Source organism: Macaca mulatta, chromosome 7, assembly GCF_049350105.2.
Source record: "Macaca mulatta isolate MMU2019108-1 chromosome 7, T2T-MMU8v2.0, whole genome shotgun sequence".
Classification (NCBI taxonomy): Eukaryota; Metazoa; Chordata; class Mammalia; order Primates; family Cercopithecidae; genus Macaca; species Macaca mulatta.
The window spans coordinates 161,613,884-161,628,593 of record NC_133412.1 but is presented as its reverse complement, the minus strand read 5'-3'; the positions used below and the strand labels follow the sequence as shown (position 1 = coordinate 161,628,593).

The 14,710-nt window shown below is 37.2% G+C and overlaps 1 protein-coding gene across 18 annotated transcripts in view; it reads right to left on the bottom strand.

Moving 5' to 3' along the window:
* Positions 1 to 13,486, bottom strand: part of SPATA7 (spermatogenesis associated 7) — a 63,769-nt gene extending 50,283 nt beyond the window's left edge. For 4 of the 18 annotated variants that reach the window (XM_015144335.3, XM_077941571.1, XM_015144336.3 and 1 more), the window contains exons 1-4: positions 13,112 to 13,486; positions 7,730 to 7,804; positions 5,748 to 5,843; positions 2,714 to 2,761 (exon numbers count right to left, since the gene is read on the bottom strand). In XM_015144335.3, the coding sequence (XP_014999821.3) occupies positions 2,714 to 2,761; positions 5,748 to 5,843; positions 7,730 to 7,804; positions 13,112 to 13,319 (427 nt within the window). In that variant the 5' untranslated portion in view covers positions 13,320 to 13,486. Of the gene's footprint in view, positions 1 to 2,713; positions 2,762 to 5,747; positions 5,844 to 7,426; positions 7,588 to 7,729; positions 7,805 to 13,111 lie in introns of all 18 variants that reach the window. The other 14 variants (XM_015144341.3, XM_028851728.2, XM_077941581.1 and 11 more) reach the window with 5 other exon arrangements.
* Between the last annotated feature and the right edge of the window lie 1,224 nt (positions 13,487 to 14,710).

The window sequence follows — 14,710 nt, the reverse complement described above, 5'->3', positions numbered from 1 at the left end:
GGGTACTGGGTCTGAGCAGGTGTGTGTGGTGGTACCAGTCTAAGCTGGGAATGTGAAGGGTAAATTTGGATTTTAAACCCAAAAGTGTGGTTGAATAAGAGGATTAATACATATATTCAAGGTTTTTTTTAAAAAGGGGATAATTTTATTTTATATATCTATTTTTTTAAAAAAATTAATACCAGTATGAAAATTTTGCAAAGCTTTCCTAATTAAAGTTGACACACAGTTAAGGAGGATTATTTGCTCTCATGACAATTAGGTAAAACCAACTTAATTCAAATGATCCAGATATTTAAAGCATGTAAACACTGAACCAGTTTTGTGCTAGAAAAAAGTTACTAATATGATACAGAAGAAAAAAATATAAAGCACAAAAATTAAAAATCTGGAAGGGTCCTTAGAAATCATCTAATTACCTTTCATTTCACAAAAAAGGAAGGTTAGAGGTAAAATGACTTGCCCATATAACTTGTATGTAGTGACCAAACTGGTCTTTAAAAATATGTAGTAAGCAGTCTCTACTCTTGCCTAACATGCCTTTTTTCCTCCTTTAAAATTATTTGAATCTAATTTTCCATAAAAAATGACAGCCTACACAAAGGTTTGTTGCAAACATAAAAAGAATAGAAAAGGGAGAATACAAAGTGTCAAGCACAAGGCCTGAGAAAGACACTGTGTTTGTAGCTATGAACTATAGCTGGTAGCTACTGTCTCCCCTACCTTCTATCTCTTCAACTAAGAAGACATACAAGAAGAGATGAGTTAACCATTCCTACTGTTTCTGATCTTTCCTAGATTGCAACCAAAAGGCACTTCCCTATCTATGTTTTTATTCAATTATCATTTACCATGAACTAACCTTAGGTGAATATTTACTTTTTAATGTAGAAATGTTCTCAAACTCTACATAAATTCAAATATTAACTTAGAAAACTTAGAAACTTAGAAAACACTGAACTTAAAATTTATAACACTGATTTTTATATGATTAATAAGACAATCATAGGCTGTGACAGCCATGTTTTTAAAGTATACACTTTTAAAGTATCCTATTTTTAAAGTATACATTTCTTAATTGAAATCAAACAAAGCCTTCAAATGGTATTCTTCAGAAATTTTTAAACAGGGTTTTCAAATTTTCAGTCGGATGATTTGCTTAGTAAATATTTCTAAAAACGAAGATACTTGGCCAAAGGGTAGCTATATAAGAATTCTATATATACTGTGTCAATATTATGGGTTTTCTTTTTCCTTTTTTTTTTTTTTCTTGAGACAGGGTCTCACTCTATCACCTAGGCTGGAGTGCAGTGGCATGATCATGGCTTACTGCAGCCTTGACCTCCCTGGCTCAAGTAATCCTTCCATCTTAGCCTCCTGAGTAGCTGGGACCAGAGTTGCATGCTACCACGTCCAGCTAATTTTTGTATTTTTTGAAGAGACAGGGTTTCATCATGTTGCCTAGGCTACTCTAAAATGCCTGGGCTCAAGTGATCCACATGTCTCTGTCTCCCAAAGTGCTGATTATAGGTGTGAGCCACTGTGCCTGGGTATTTTTGGATAATTTTGAAGTTAGAAATGCTTTCTCAAAAGGCAATGTGTCAACACCTTTTAGTATGGCTACTATTAAACAAATAGAAAAAAGCAAGTGTTGGGGAGGACATGGGGAAATCTGAATACTTGAGCATCATTAGTTGTAATGTAAAATGGTGCAGCTGCTACAGAAAACGATGTGGTCGCTGGGTGCAGTGGCTCACGCGTATAATCCCAGCACTTTGGGGGACTGAGGCAGATGGATCACTTGAGCTCAGGAGTTTGAGACAAGCCTGGGCAACATGGTAAAACCCTGTCTCTACATAAAAAGACAATTACAGGCTGTGACAAAATTAGCTGGGCATGGTGGCTTGCACCTGTAATCCCACCTACTTGGGAGGCTGAGGTGGGAGGATTGCTTGAGCCCAGGAGGATTGCTTGCAGTGAGGTGAGATCACTCCACTGCATTTTAGCCCCAGGACAATAGAATGAGACCCTGTCTCAAAAAAAAAGAAAAAAAAAAAGAAAAAGAAAATAGTATGCTTTCTCAAAAAATTAAAAATAGAATATATGATTTAGCAATTCCACTTCTGAATATACTCCCAAAATCTTTAAAAGGAGGGTCTTGAAGAGGTATTTGTATACTCATGTCCATAGCAGTATAGTTTATTCACCACAGCCAAAAGGTCAATGTAACCCAAGTGTCCATCAACTGACGAATGCATAAATAAAATGTGGTATATATACAGAATGGAATTTTATTCAGCCTTAAAAAAGGAGATTCTGACGCATTATGATGTGGGTGAACCTTGAGGACATCATGCTAGGTGAAATAAGCCAGTCACAACAGAACAAACACTATATGATTCCACTTATATAAGGTACCTAAAATAGATTCATAGAGATTGTAAGTACAATGGTGACAGTAGTCAAATTCACAGAGATAAAAAGAATGTTGGTTTCCAGGGCCTATGGGAGGAAATTAATGTTTATGTGGCACAGGAATTTCAGTTTTGCAGTATAAAGAGAGTTCTGGAGGTAGTGGTTATTATTGTACCACAATATTCATGTACTTAATATTGAACTGGACACTTAAAAATGGTTAAGACAGTAAATTTTATATGATGTATATTTTATCTTAATTGTTTTTTAATTAAAATAATGTTAAAAAATTACTTACACTTTACGCTGGTACTCATGCTTACTGGAACTGAGCAGTCTACTGCAGCTGAAAGAGAAAGTTAATAGTTTAATAATATTCTCAGTACTTATAAATGACAAATACCAAATGTGGAAGTCACAAAATATTCCAGACCTTGCAGTTGTTTATTGTACTTCTAGAGATGGAAAACACAATACCCTTGATTAAAAATACACTGTTGGGATTAATAAATCATTCAATACTGCAGAAGAAAATACTAGTGAACTTGAAAACACAGCAATATAAACTATTCAGAATGAAACAGACTTAACATACTTATAATGTAGTCCCAAAACAAGCTTGGGGGAAAAAAAGCAAAATGGAAGACTTACACGGCCTGATTTCAAGACTTACTGTAATGCTACAATAATTAAGGCAGTGTGGTATGGGGCTTAAAGACAGACATATAGATCAACAGAACCAAGGAGTTAAGTCCAGAAACAGACCCACGTACATGGTCAACTGACTTTCTTTTTTTTTTTTTTTTTTTTTGAGACGGAGTCTCGCTCTGTCGCCCAGGCTGGAGTGCAGTGGCACAATCTCGGCTCACTGCAAGCTCCGCTCCGCCTCCCGGGTTCACGCCATTCTCCTGCCTCAGCTTCCCAAGTAGCTGGGACTACAGGCGCACGCCACCACGCCCGGCTAATTTTTTGTAATTTTAGTAGAGACGGGGTTTCACCATGTTAGCCAGGATGGTCTGGAACTCCTGACCTCGTGATCCACCCGCCTTGGCCTCCCAAAGTGCTGGGATTACAGACGTGAGCCACCGCGCCCAGCCTCAACTGACTTTCAAAAAGTACTAGGACAATTAAATAGAGAAAAGATAACCTCTTCAACAAATGGAACTGGGAAATTTGGATATGAAGAGGTAAAAAAACAAAACAAACAAAAAACATCAAAACCCTTATATCATACCATATACAAAAACTAACTCAAAATGGATCACAAATTTAAATGTAAGGGCTAAAACTTTAAAACTTCTAGAAGAAAACATATTAAGAAAATCTGAGTGACCTAAGGTTAGGCAAATATTTCTTGAACAGATTATGAAAACAAGTATAAAAAACTAAAGATTTCACGATTTTCACATCACAAAATATTTTTCTTTTGATTTTTTTTAGCCATTTAAAAATATAAGCATCATAAAATATAAACTAAAATTTAAAAACTTTAGCTATTTAAATGAGAAAATAAAAATTTAAAAGACAGTCAAAAATTGGTGAAATTCAAATAAGGTCTATAGTTAATGGGATTGCATCAATATTGATTTCCTGGTTTTGATAACTATACTACGGTTTTTAAGATTTTTAACATTAGCAGAAGAGCAGGGTAAAGGTATACCTCTACACCATTTTTAAATGTTTCTGTAAGTCTAAAAAATTTTCCAGAATACAAATTTAAATAAGAAAATGAAAACACCAGCTACAGATTGAGAAAAAAAAAATCTGCAAAACATATATCTGATACAGAATCTGTATATAAAGAAACTCTCACAACTTAATACTAAAGAGACAACTCATTTTTAATAATGGGTAAAAGATCTGAATAGTCATTTCACCAAAGAAGATATACAGATGGGAAATAATAACGTAGCATCACTAGAAATCAGGGAAATGCAAACTAAAACTGTGAAGTTATACTATTTCATAAACTAAAACTGTGAAGTTATACTATTTCATAGAATCGTTAAAAAAGGACCGTCAACACCAAGGGTTGGTAAGGGTGCAGAAGTAATGGAAATGGAAATGGTATATTCCCTCTGGAAAACCGTAGTTTCTTATAAAAGTAAACCTATACTTAATATATTACCTCATAGTTCTACTCCTGACACATAACTTTACCCAAGTGAAATGTAAACACATCTTCCAAAATTGTATGTGAATGTTTATAGCAGCTTTACTCCTAATGGCCCAAAGTGAGTCAAAACAATCCAAATGTTTAACAAATCGTGAATCATAAACAAATTGTGGTCTATTCATTAAATGAAATACTCCTTAACAATACAAAAGAATAAATGGTGGTACACAGAACAGCATGATTAGTCTCAAGATCATTAAGCTAACTGAAAAAAGGCAGACCCAAAACAATACACGATTCCATTTCTATGAACTTATAGAAAAGGTAAAACTACAGGAGAGAGACCAGATCAGTGGTTGCCAGGGATTTGTCAGGAGGAGACTGACTGCAAAGGACTAGGGGGAACTCTTTTGAGGTAATGGATTTTTTCTATATCAAGGGTCGGCAAATTTTTTCTACAACGGGCCAGGTTGTAAATGCTTCAGGCTTTGCAGGGTGATACAGTCTGTCACAAGTGGTCAACTCTGCTTTTTAGTGTAAAAGCTGCCACAGACAATATGTAAAAGATTGAAAATGACTGTTTGTCTATGGATAACTAAATTTGAATTTCATGTCACAAAATATTGTTTTTATTTATTGCTACCATTTAAAAATATGAACACCATTCTTAGCTCATGGGCTGTACAGAAACAGGTGGTAGAGGGTTTGGCCTGAACGGTGTAGTTAGCTGATTCCTGTTTTACAGCATGGTTGTAGTAGTATTTATATAAATGTGTTCATTTTTCAAAGTATTTATCTGTACACATTATAATCAATGCATTTTATAATGTAAGTTTTATCTCAATAAAGCTGATAAAAGAAAAAAAATTAAACAGAAATATAGCTAGCATCTTCTTTGTGCAACTTCCATAGATGTGTAAACAAAAAAGCAGATTATAAATTTTTATATTAAAAGCAATATCTAACAAAATATTATTAGCAATAGAGATAAAATGAAATAAAACAGGCATTATATAGATTTCAAATATAGTTAACAAAAATGGGTGTGAATTTGCTAAGTACCTAGAGTCAATAATTTGTATCACACTAAACCAAACAAATACAAATCCTCTTATATATATATAAGGTTTTCATTTTTGCTATAGATGTATTTTAATGAGAAGTGAAGCTGGAGGTTTAAATTGAGAACAGAGAGTTCACATTTGCACATTTTTACCTTTGGCTGAAAGGATTTTATTATAGTGAACAGCCATGTGATTCTTGACCAGCTGGAGAGTGCTTAGTCTGAGAGAAGAGGAGTCAGTGCAAAAAGCTAAAAATTAAAACATAATCATTATATATTTAAAACTAATATAAAAATCATGAGATAAACAAGGTACTGATTATTTAATTCATTCTTATAAAATGTTCTGAAATTCAACCAGAGATATTGATATGACATTGTGATGTGAATCTTTAATCTTGCACTGATAATGCCAATGAGCTATTGACCATTTGGGTTCAAACCTTCCTGAGAATAAAATTTTACAAGCCTGAGAGTCTGAGGAAGAGATTCTAGGATATGACCTATTATTGCATTTAGAAAACTATTTCTTTTTGGCAGCTCTCAATCTTGTAACTAAGAATGTTTAGCTGCTTGCTTAATTAGTTATCACTGTTAATACTTAAACAATCAATGGAGTTTCAGAAATTCAATGAATACCCAATCCCAAAACTCTACATACAAAAATTATATTCTGAGAAGCAAATTTCTAACTTAAACCTGAAAACAAGATCTACATATCAGTTTACTACATTCTTTTTGAAGTACTAAAACTATCTTATAACAAGTGTAATCGCAAAGAAATTCCATGACATGAAACTCCTTGGTCCTCATTCAAACCATTTAAAAGAAATCTTAGAAATAGTTAAGCACTTACATACAAGTATATAATGTAAATGTAGGCAAAACTTTTTTAAACATTAAAAAGTTTTTGAGAATACATGCAAAATGGTTAAAAAATTCAGCACATAAAACGGCATATGGAGATTGAAAAATAAGTGACTTCTCTACCCTGACCTTTAGTCTCTCTTCCCAGAAATACACCGTTACTGTTTAAATGCATCCTTCCAGAGGCTCTGTGCATAATATAAGCCTATGCAATAATTATGAGCTTGATGCTACTACTAAAAATATTTACTGAATAAATGCCATTTACCATGCATTGTTCTAAATTCTTCATAAGTATAAACTTATCTCATCATTATTATCATCATTTATTCGAAGTGAAAACTGAGGCACAGAGAAATGAGTTACATCTTCAAGGTTACACTGTTGATAAGGGATGCAGCTTCCATGTGACGCAAGGCAGCCTTATACTTACAACCACCATACCTATACCAGCTCTATACATATATTCTTTAAAAGAAAGTTAGCAAACTTTACATATTGTTCTTTATCCTGATTTCTATGTATGTATATTTTAAATCTAGTTTCAACTTTTTATTTAAAATTTATTTTTTTAAAGTTTATGATTATGGCTGTATATGTATGTATGTATCACACTGTAAGACAAATAAGTGAGGCAACTGAAAATAAGATCCTCCCAACACATTTGGAGGTAACAGTATCAAAGATTTTTCATGTAAATAGGGAAAATAAGGCTTTCAAATATTTTGCCTAAGAATATTCACTTATACTTCTAAGCTATAATTACAAAAATTTATTTTAAAACCTATCTTAAAAATTTACCTTGAAAGTTTTAAAATATAAAAATATCACAGCACCTAGAAATCTAGTTGGATAAAGAGGCCCATAGGCTTTTGCTCCTAATATGAAATGTATTATTCAAGTGCACTTTTTCTTGGCATAGCTTTTCCTTTTCAGTGCTTATGTCTTTAATACCTGCTACTTACCATTTTAACAAGGCAGGCATGCCTTAAATCAGGGTAGTTTCCTGGCAAAAGTAGAGCTGGGCTGCTGTAGCAGCTGGGAGCAGGAGACAGCCAAGTCCACATCCAGGGCACAATAATAGTTTGAAATCATAGACTCCAAAATTCTCTAATCTCAAGAACGCCTATATTTCATTAAAATTAATAATATGAAGTTCAAATATTCGTCAAATGAAATAATTTTTCCATCATGTCATATAATTTGCAAGTAAAGGAAACACTCAGACAATCTTTTAACAAAGTTACCATTTTAAGCACCTCACTTACCATTACTTTTGGTGCTCAAGTGTCCTTTAAATAGGCATGGTGGACCATATCTGGGAAGGACAGAGGTTGCTCTGACTTTTAACAAGAAAAAAAATCATAAATTAGGATAAATGAAACACAACTTTTACAAAAACAACAATATTCAATATTTTTTAAATAATAAATTTATCACAAAATAATTTCTTTCCCAAAAGGTGATTATGTTTTTAGTGGTAATCTCCAAAACAGGAAGTCTGAGTTACGGCATTAAACGTAATTTAATATGCAAAATATAAATGCTATATCCCCCAGAGACGTTTTAAGAGGGTAAGATGGCTAGTTCACTATCAGGTGGGCTGTTAAAAGCTATAACAAGGAGGACACATACAAAGTCTAGAAGATATATGGATGACTAAATGTAGAAAAAAGAAGTATCAAGATAAGAGAACTAAAATCTAGGACCAGAGAACAAAGCTTGTCAGAATAGATTAAAACAGAAAAACAAACTGAGGTCGGAATACCTATGAAGCTCTTTCTATGTCACAGGTCAGAGTGCAGGATGGAAAAAAATTACTTAGGACAATACAAGCCAAGGCAATGCCATCTGAACTGGGAAAAAAGACAGTGATGAAATGAGCATAGCTTCTACCAAGAAAGAAGGAGGGTAGAAAAAATACCAACAAACTCTCAGAAAAGCCTCATTTCTCCAGATAGAAAGAACTGTGACTTTTTTCTTGTCCAGAATTTAATGCCTTTTCACCTGGAAATGACAACTCAACTTTCTTTTGGGCGACTGCTATTCGTTTACTCTTAGCCCAGGTGGTTCAAAGAGAGCTGACCCCACTGTCAGGGTTAGGCATAAAACCCAAATCTGGACAGCTGCGTTGACAGCATCAGCAATGCTATGTGATCCAAGTCCCGCCATGAGATACACAATCCTGGGCCTTTGACTGGAACTATTAGGAAAGGTACTTTCATTTCACTGGGCTTGCTAAACCCAGTGAAGGGTCTAAGCAAGCCCTGTATTGCTGGTGGCCATCCCGAACCATATAAAGGAACCTGTCTGAGAATGAAGCCTACACAGTCAAGTGGAACCAAGATAGAAAGAGATTCCTTGGTGACATCATTTGAGTACCTGAGGCCAACCATATTTGATGCTCTACCTTACCTAGACTTTTCTTTATATTAGCCAAAAAAAAAAAAAAATTACATTTTAGCTTAAACTAGTATGAGCTGATTTCTTCATTTGTAGTCAAAATGCTAATTAATTTAGTAGTAACCCTGCCAGGCAGTGCTCCAAGCACTTTACTGGTATAAATTCATTTAATCCTTACAATTCTCCCTACTTTATAGATGAGGGTAATTGAAGCACAGAGGTTAAACTCATAATTTGCCAAAGATTACACAAGATTGTGACAGATTTGGGATCTGAGCCCAAGCAGTCTGGTTCCTGGATCTTACTTATTACACTATCTTGACCAATATAAACTGCTCAGTACTTGAACCATGCTCTAAGCTACTAAATCATGTGAAACAGATCAAGAAGATATCTCAACTATATGTAGTTTATTCCCTTCAAATTCCATTCTATTGTATGTATGTTTCACTATAGGTCACAGAAAAAGGAAAAACAGGTATACCCAGAGAAGTGTGAAAGGATGAAAAAAGAATGAAAAAAGGTTGGAACCTAGTGATACTGCCTTGGATAGAAATGCTTCCCCACCCATCTGTAGGTGACAGCTGTGAACAAGGTGGTTAATATTTGGCCCCAGGAATCAAACCAGCTTCTCTTTAGCATAAGATGGTGATAAGAACAAACATGGAATTTAGATGTTCCTTGATGTCTATGTTCCCTTGTCTATTTACTATCAGATGTACACCAAGGCATATACTCCTTGGGTTCTGATATTCCTACATATAAATGTCATATTAAAAGTGACAGAATTAGGGCTGGGCACAACGGCTCATGCTTGTAATCCCAGCACTTTGGGAGACCAAGGCAGGCAGATCACCTAAGCTCAGGAGTTCAAGACCAGCCTGGACAACATGGTGAAACTCTAACTGTACAAAAAAAATACAAAATTAGCTGGGTGTGGTGGTGTGCGCCTGCAGTCCCAGCTACACAGGAGGCAGAGGTGGGAGGATGATTGAGTCCAGGAGGCTGCACTGCACTCCAGTCTGGGTAACAGAATAAGACCCTGTCTCAAAAAAAGAAAAAAAAACCCAAAAACCTAACAGAATTGATGGGAGAAATAGACAACTTAATTCATCTACCCTCTCACAGTTTCTGGGTCCTGCTTTGTGTCCTGTGTATAGGTCACATTGTCCTGTTTTTGTTTTTGTTTTTTTGCATGACTTGTAATTTCTTTTTGTTGAAAAGTTAACATTTTAGGTAATATATTGTAGCAACTCTAGATACAGAATCCTCTCCTGAGCTTGTTTCCATTGTTGTTCACTTGTTTGTTTAGTGACTTGGCTAAGCAATTTATCAGTCTATTTCCCATGGAATGGGAAGCCTCTGATACCACTCCTCAGTGATGAAGCTTTGGGCACGTGCACAATCACGCCTTCGCTAATGAGGTCTGAACCCCAGTCTTCGGGAGAAAGTCTCTTTCAAATTGTCCTTCCTTGAGTACTTTCCCTTAATTCTAGGTACCAAATACAGTTTTCTTATATCTTTTTAATTAATTCATTAAATTTTTTAAATACTAGAGACAGGGTGTTGCTATGTTACCCAGGCTGTTTACAAACTCCTGGCCTCAGGTGATGCTCCTGCCTCAGCCTCCTAAAATGCTGAGATTACAGGCATGAGCTGACATACCCAGCCTCTTACATCTTATACTCTTTTATGAAAGTATAACAATTCTTTAACTTTTCCTTGTATAAACTAATGTATGGTTTCTATCTCCTGACTGGACCCAGAATGAGCCAAAGGGGCATGAAGAAGTAGCCTAAAAACCAAATGCCAAGGAAAAGAACATCATTCTCTAACTATTAGGACTAACATCCTGTCAATGAGATCGAAGATCTTAGTGGGGAAATTCACGGGTATATGAGAGCAGCCCATTTTCCTACACAATTTGATTAAAATAGCCAGAAGAAAGTCCAGTGAGGAAAGATGAAAGTGTTTCTTGTGGCAGGGTTTCTCCGGAAGACCAAAGGTTTCGGAATCTACCATTGATAAGTGTCTCTATGAGACCAATAGATCAAAATAATTTTTTTTTTTTTTTGAGATGGAGTCTTGCCCTGTTGCCCAGGCTGGAGTGCAGTGGCATGATCTTGGCTCACCGCAACCTCCTCCTCCCAGGTTCAAGTGATTCTCCTGCCTCAGCCTCCCCAGTAGCTGGGACTACAGGCACATGCCACCATGCCTGGCTAATTTTTGTATTTTTTGGTAGAGACGGGGTTTAATTATGTTGCCCAGGCTGGTCTCGAACTCCAGACCTGAAACTCCCAGAGTGCTGGGAAAAAAATTTTTTTCAAGTTACTTTCAGTTACCTATACTAATAGGTTGCCTCCTCTCCTCCCCAAAGGTCATTGATATTAGAGTGAATGGCAATTTGTTATTACCAATCTTTTCTTCATCTTCCCCCATAGGAAGCTGGAAGCCACGCCTTATATATTACCTAGTCCAAGCCCCCATTTGATAAATAACTGAGGCCCAGGGATGTAGAGTGAGGTGAAGATGACCTAGTTAATAGGAAACAAAGATTACAAACAAGACTAACCGTTTTTCAGTCTGTTGCTCTATTATACCACCATTTAGAAGGTTTGCCTTGCAAAAGAATGTCTAAAACGTGATTACAGTAAGAGCATGACAAAACATAATTTTTCTTTAGATATTTTAACATTTTATCATCTGAAATAACTAAAAGCACCTTCTAATGAAATCTAAGAAATTTATTTTCAATTAAGTATTTTAGCTTTGTCTAAAATTATTTATGGTTTCCTATTAATAATAATTTACAGTATATGAAAGCTGACTGCCCCAGTTATTTGCTGATTACATTTATTTTAAAAATTCAAAACTAATAACAATATTTGATATTATCATATATTATATCCTAAATAGGAAGCTAACTAAATTGTGCAAGTTGTAAAAATATTAACTTTTACATTTGGCATGAACCCAATTTTTAAAATAATTCAAAAATCAAATACTGACAACTTACTAAATCTACTATACTCTAAATTTTACATATATCCTTTCCCCCTGCCCATCCCTACCATGGAATAGTAAGTAAACGCATTGGCTTCAGATTTTATATTTTTCACCTAGATTCAAATCCTGTTCTGCCACTGTGACCCTGGCAAATCATTTGTGATCTTTTGCTTTAGTTTCTTCACTATGAAATAAGGCTAATGCCTAACAAGATATTTTTGTACATTAAATGAGATAATTTGGAAATAGTTCCTAGTACATAGTAAGGGTTTAATTTTAGTTTATGTGCAAAATTTCTTAAGATCATAAAGCGTTTTGATTTGCTTTTTCTGAAACCTAGGTTGGTAAAGTGTCAGAATATACAGTTTGCTGATCAATGAATAGTTATCTCCTACAATCAGAGTAGCACTTATTTTGATCAATGACTACATAATAAAGGCAGACTCATTCAAAAAATGACATCCAGGAATCATTTAGCAGTTTGGTTTAAAGGCAGTCTTTTAAATAGATAAAAACACTGTATTAGGAGGGGCGGGGAGTCGGGGAGTCGAAAGATTGCCTCATTTGACTCGAGGAAAGAATGCTACTCGTTCAGAAAGTGTGAAAATGCAAATTATTTGGTTTGGGCCGCTTTGTAGAGATTTAAGGTTATATTTCCCCACCCCCCAACCTCACCCCATGATGTCCACCTGACTTAAGAAATCAGTAGATAACAGGTGTATATAGTGATTACGGATTGCTGCTAAAACTGCAGTCCGCTGACCAGCAACACTGCATTACCTGGAAATTTATTATAAATGCAAAATCTCAGCCACCCCCGAGGGACCTACTGAATCATAATCTGCATTTTAACATGATTCTGAGGGGATTCCTATTTACATAAAGTTACAGAAGCCCTGGGTTACTCAATAGCTTTGGGGGAGGTAGTTACTGAATGGGAGATTTCGTATTTACTGACCACTTAAAATGTGCCAGGATCTTCTCTACATTATCTGCATTTAATCTTCAAGAACTCCATGGCTTGAGTATTTGACCCTCATGTTCAAGAGATGAGAAAACTTAGGGTCGTCTCCATGGAGAGCAGAGGGGTTTGATTTGGGGCCCGGGGCGGTCTGACTCCAAAGACCAAACCTGGTTCCTCTGCCTGGAAGCTACCGAGGTTTTAACGGCTGCACGACCCTGAGTTCAGGAGACAGGGGCCCCTGGTGTCAGGGCGACAAATTCAGGGCAAAGAAGCGGACCTGCGAGGCTGGCAAGCAGTCTCTCCCTCTTCCTTTGCGCGGGCCCGGGCAGCTCCGGGCAACACTGGCGATTCAGCCAGGGGTAGGAAGCGCCCAAGGGGCGGCCTTGCACTCGGCTGCCCGGACCCGAGGCTGGGAGCGCCGGCTGGAGCAAGGGGCGAGGCGGCGGTAGCCCGTGACAGCTGCCCTTTACCTCTCCGGCTGCCATCCATGCTTAGTCCTCTTGCAGCCGCCGTAGGGACACGGGGGATCCCCTTCGGTCCTTCCCCTGGCCGGGCCCAGCCCCGGCAGTGGAGGACTGGAAAGTAAGAGCCTGCGGGGGCGGCAGCAGCAGGGAAACCGTCGCCAGGCCCGTTGCTAAGGGCCGGGTCCAGTGAGTCGCGATTATGACGTCACGGCGCAGAGGACGTGCGCTCCGCCTCCCCGCGCCAGGGGTGCACGGTACTGGAAGGACAGTTGCGGACGGAGAGACCTGGCGGGGAAGGTGCATCGAGCCCCAGTCTGTTGCTCTGGGATCCTGCCAGTTTTCCGCAGAGCGACCTCCTGTCAGGATCCAAGTCACCAGCACCTGGCAGGCTCTGTCCCTGCGGGAAGAGCAGGGAGAGGAGGTGGACTCATCTGGCATCCACGTCCCCTGGGTCCTGGAGAAAAGTCAAACACAAATGTTAGTTGAGGTCAGGGTAACATTTAACCAGTTCCAAATAATTAAATTTCAAAGCAGTCCGTGAACCTTTGGATTAGTGAAAATCCTAGGAGTGAAAAAATCTACATATTTACATCTTAATTCTTAACCTTAATAAGTTTGAATTTCCTTTCTGCTCACCAAGCTTCCCCCGTCCTGACCCTGCCTCCCTTTTATCGTAAGTTTCGATCCATTTTTCTTTATAATGGAAGAGAGCTGCAACATGAATAAGGGGTTGATTTATTTATGGCTTTCTATAATTTGTTTAATTTTGAAGCAGTTACCTTTGAATCCTTGGAAATAACGTCAGAACAGGGTAGGAAGCATTCTGTCACGTAAGATTTCTCAGCCCAAATGTCCATTGACATTTTGGGCTGGTTGTATAATTCTCTGTGTGGGGGTGCTGTCCCTATGAACTGTTTCGTGTAGCATCCCTGGCCTCTGCTCACTAGAAGCAAGTAGCTTCTCAGAAGCAGACCCCACCCACTCCACCTCCAATCCTGACAGTCGTAAATGTCTCCAGACATTGTGAAATATTCCCTGGGGGGCAAAATCGCAACTCTGTTGAGAACCGCTGCTGTGATGAAAAGAATCCTGGTTTGGAAGCCAGATACGCAGAACTTAATTCTGAATTTTCTGCTACTTACCGGCTTGATCTTGAATTAGTTTCTAAAACTTTCTGAGCCTGAGTTTCCTCTTTTCTAATGTAAATTGTGAAAGTCGTCAGCATTAAAATAGAGTCACACGTATTAAAAAAGAAAACCTGACAAGTGGAGCTGAGGAAGGCCATGAAGGAGAGTTGTCATGCATGAATGCCTGATAATAAAAACTATCACAAAATACTGCAAAAACCGCAACCTTGAACAGAGACTCACCTTACCCAAAAAGATACTTCTATGAGGACATCTGCCCAGCAA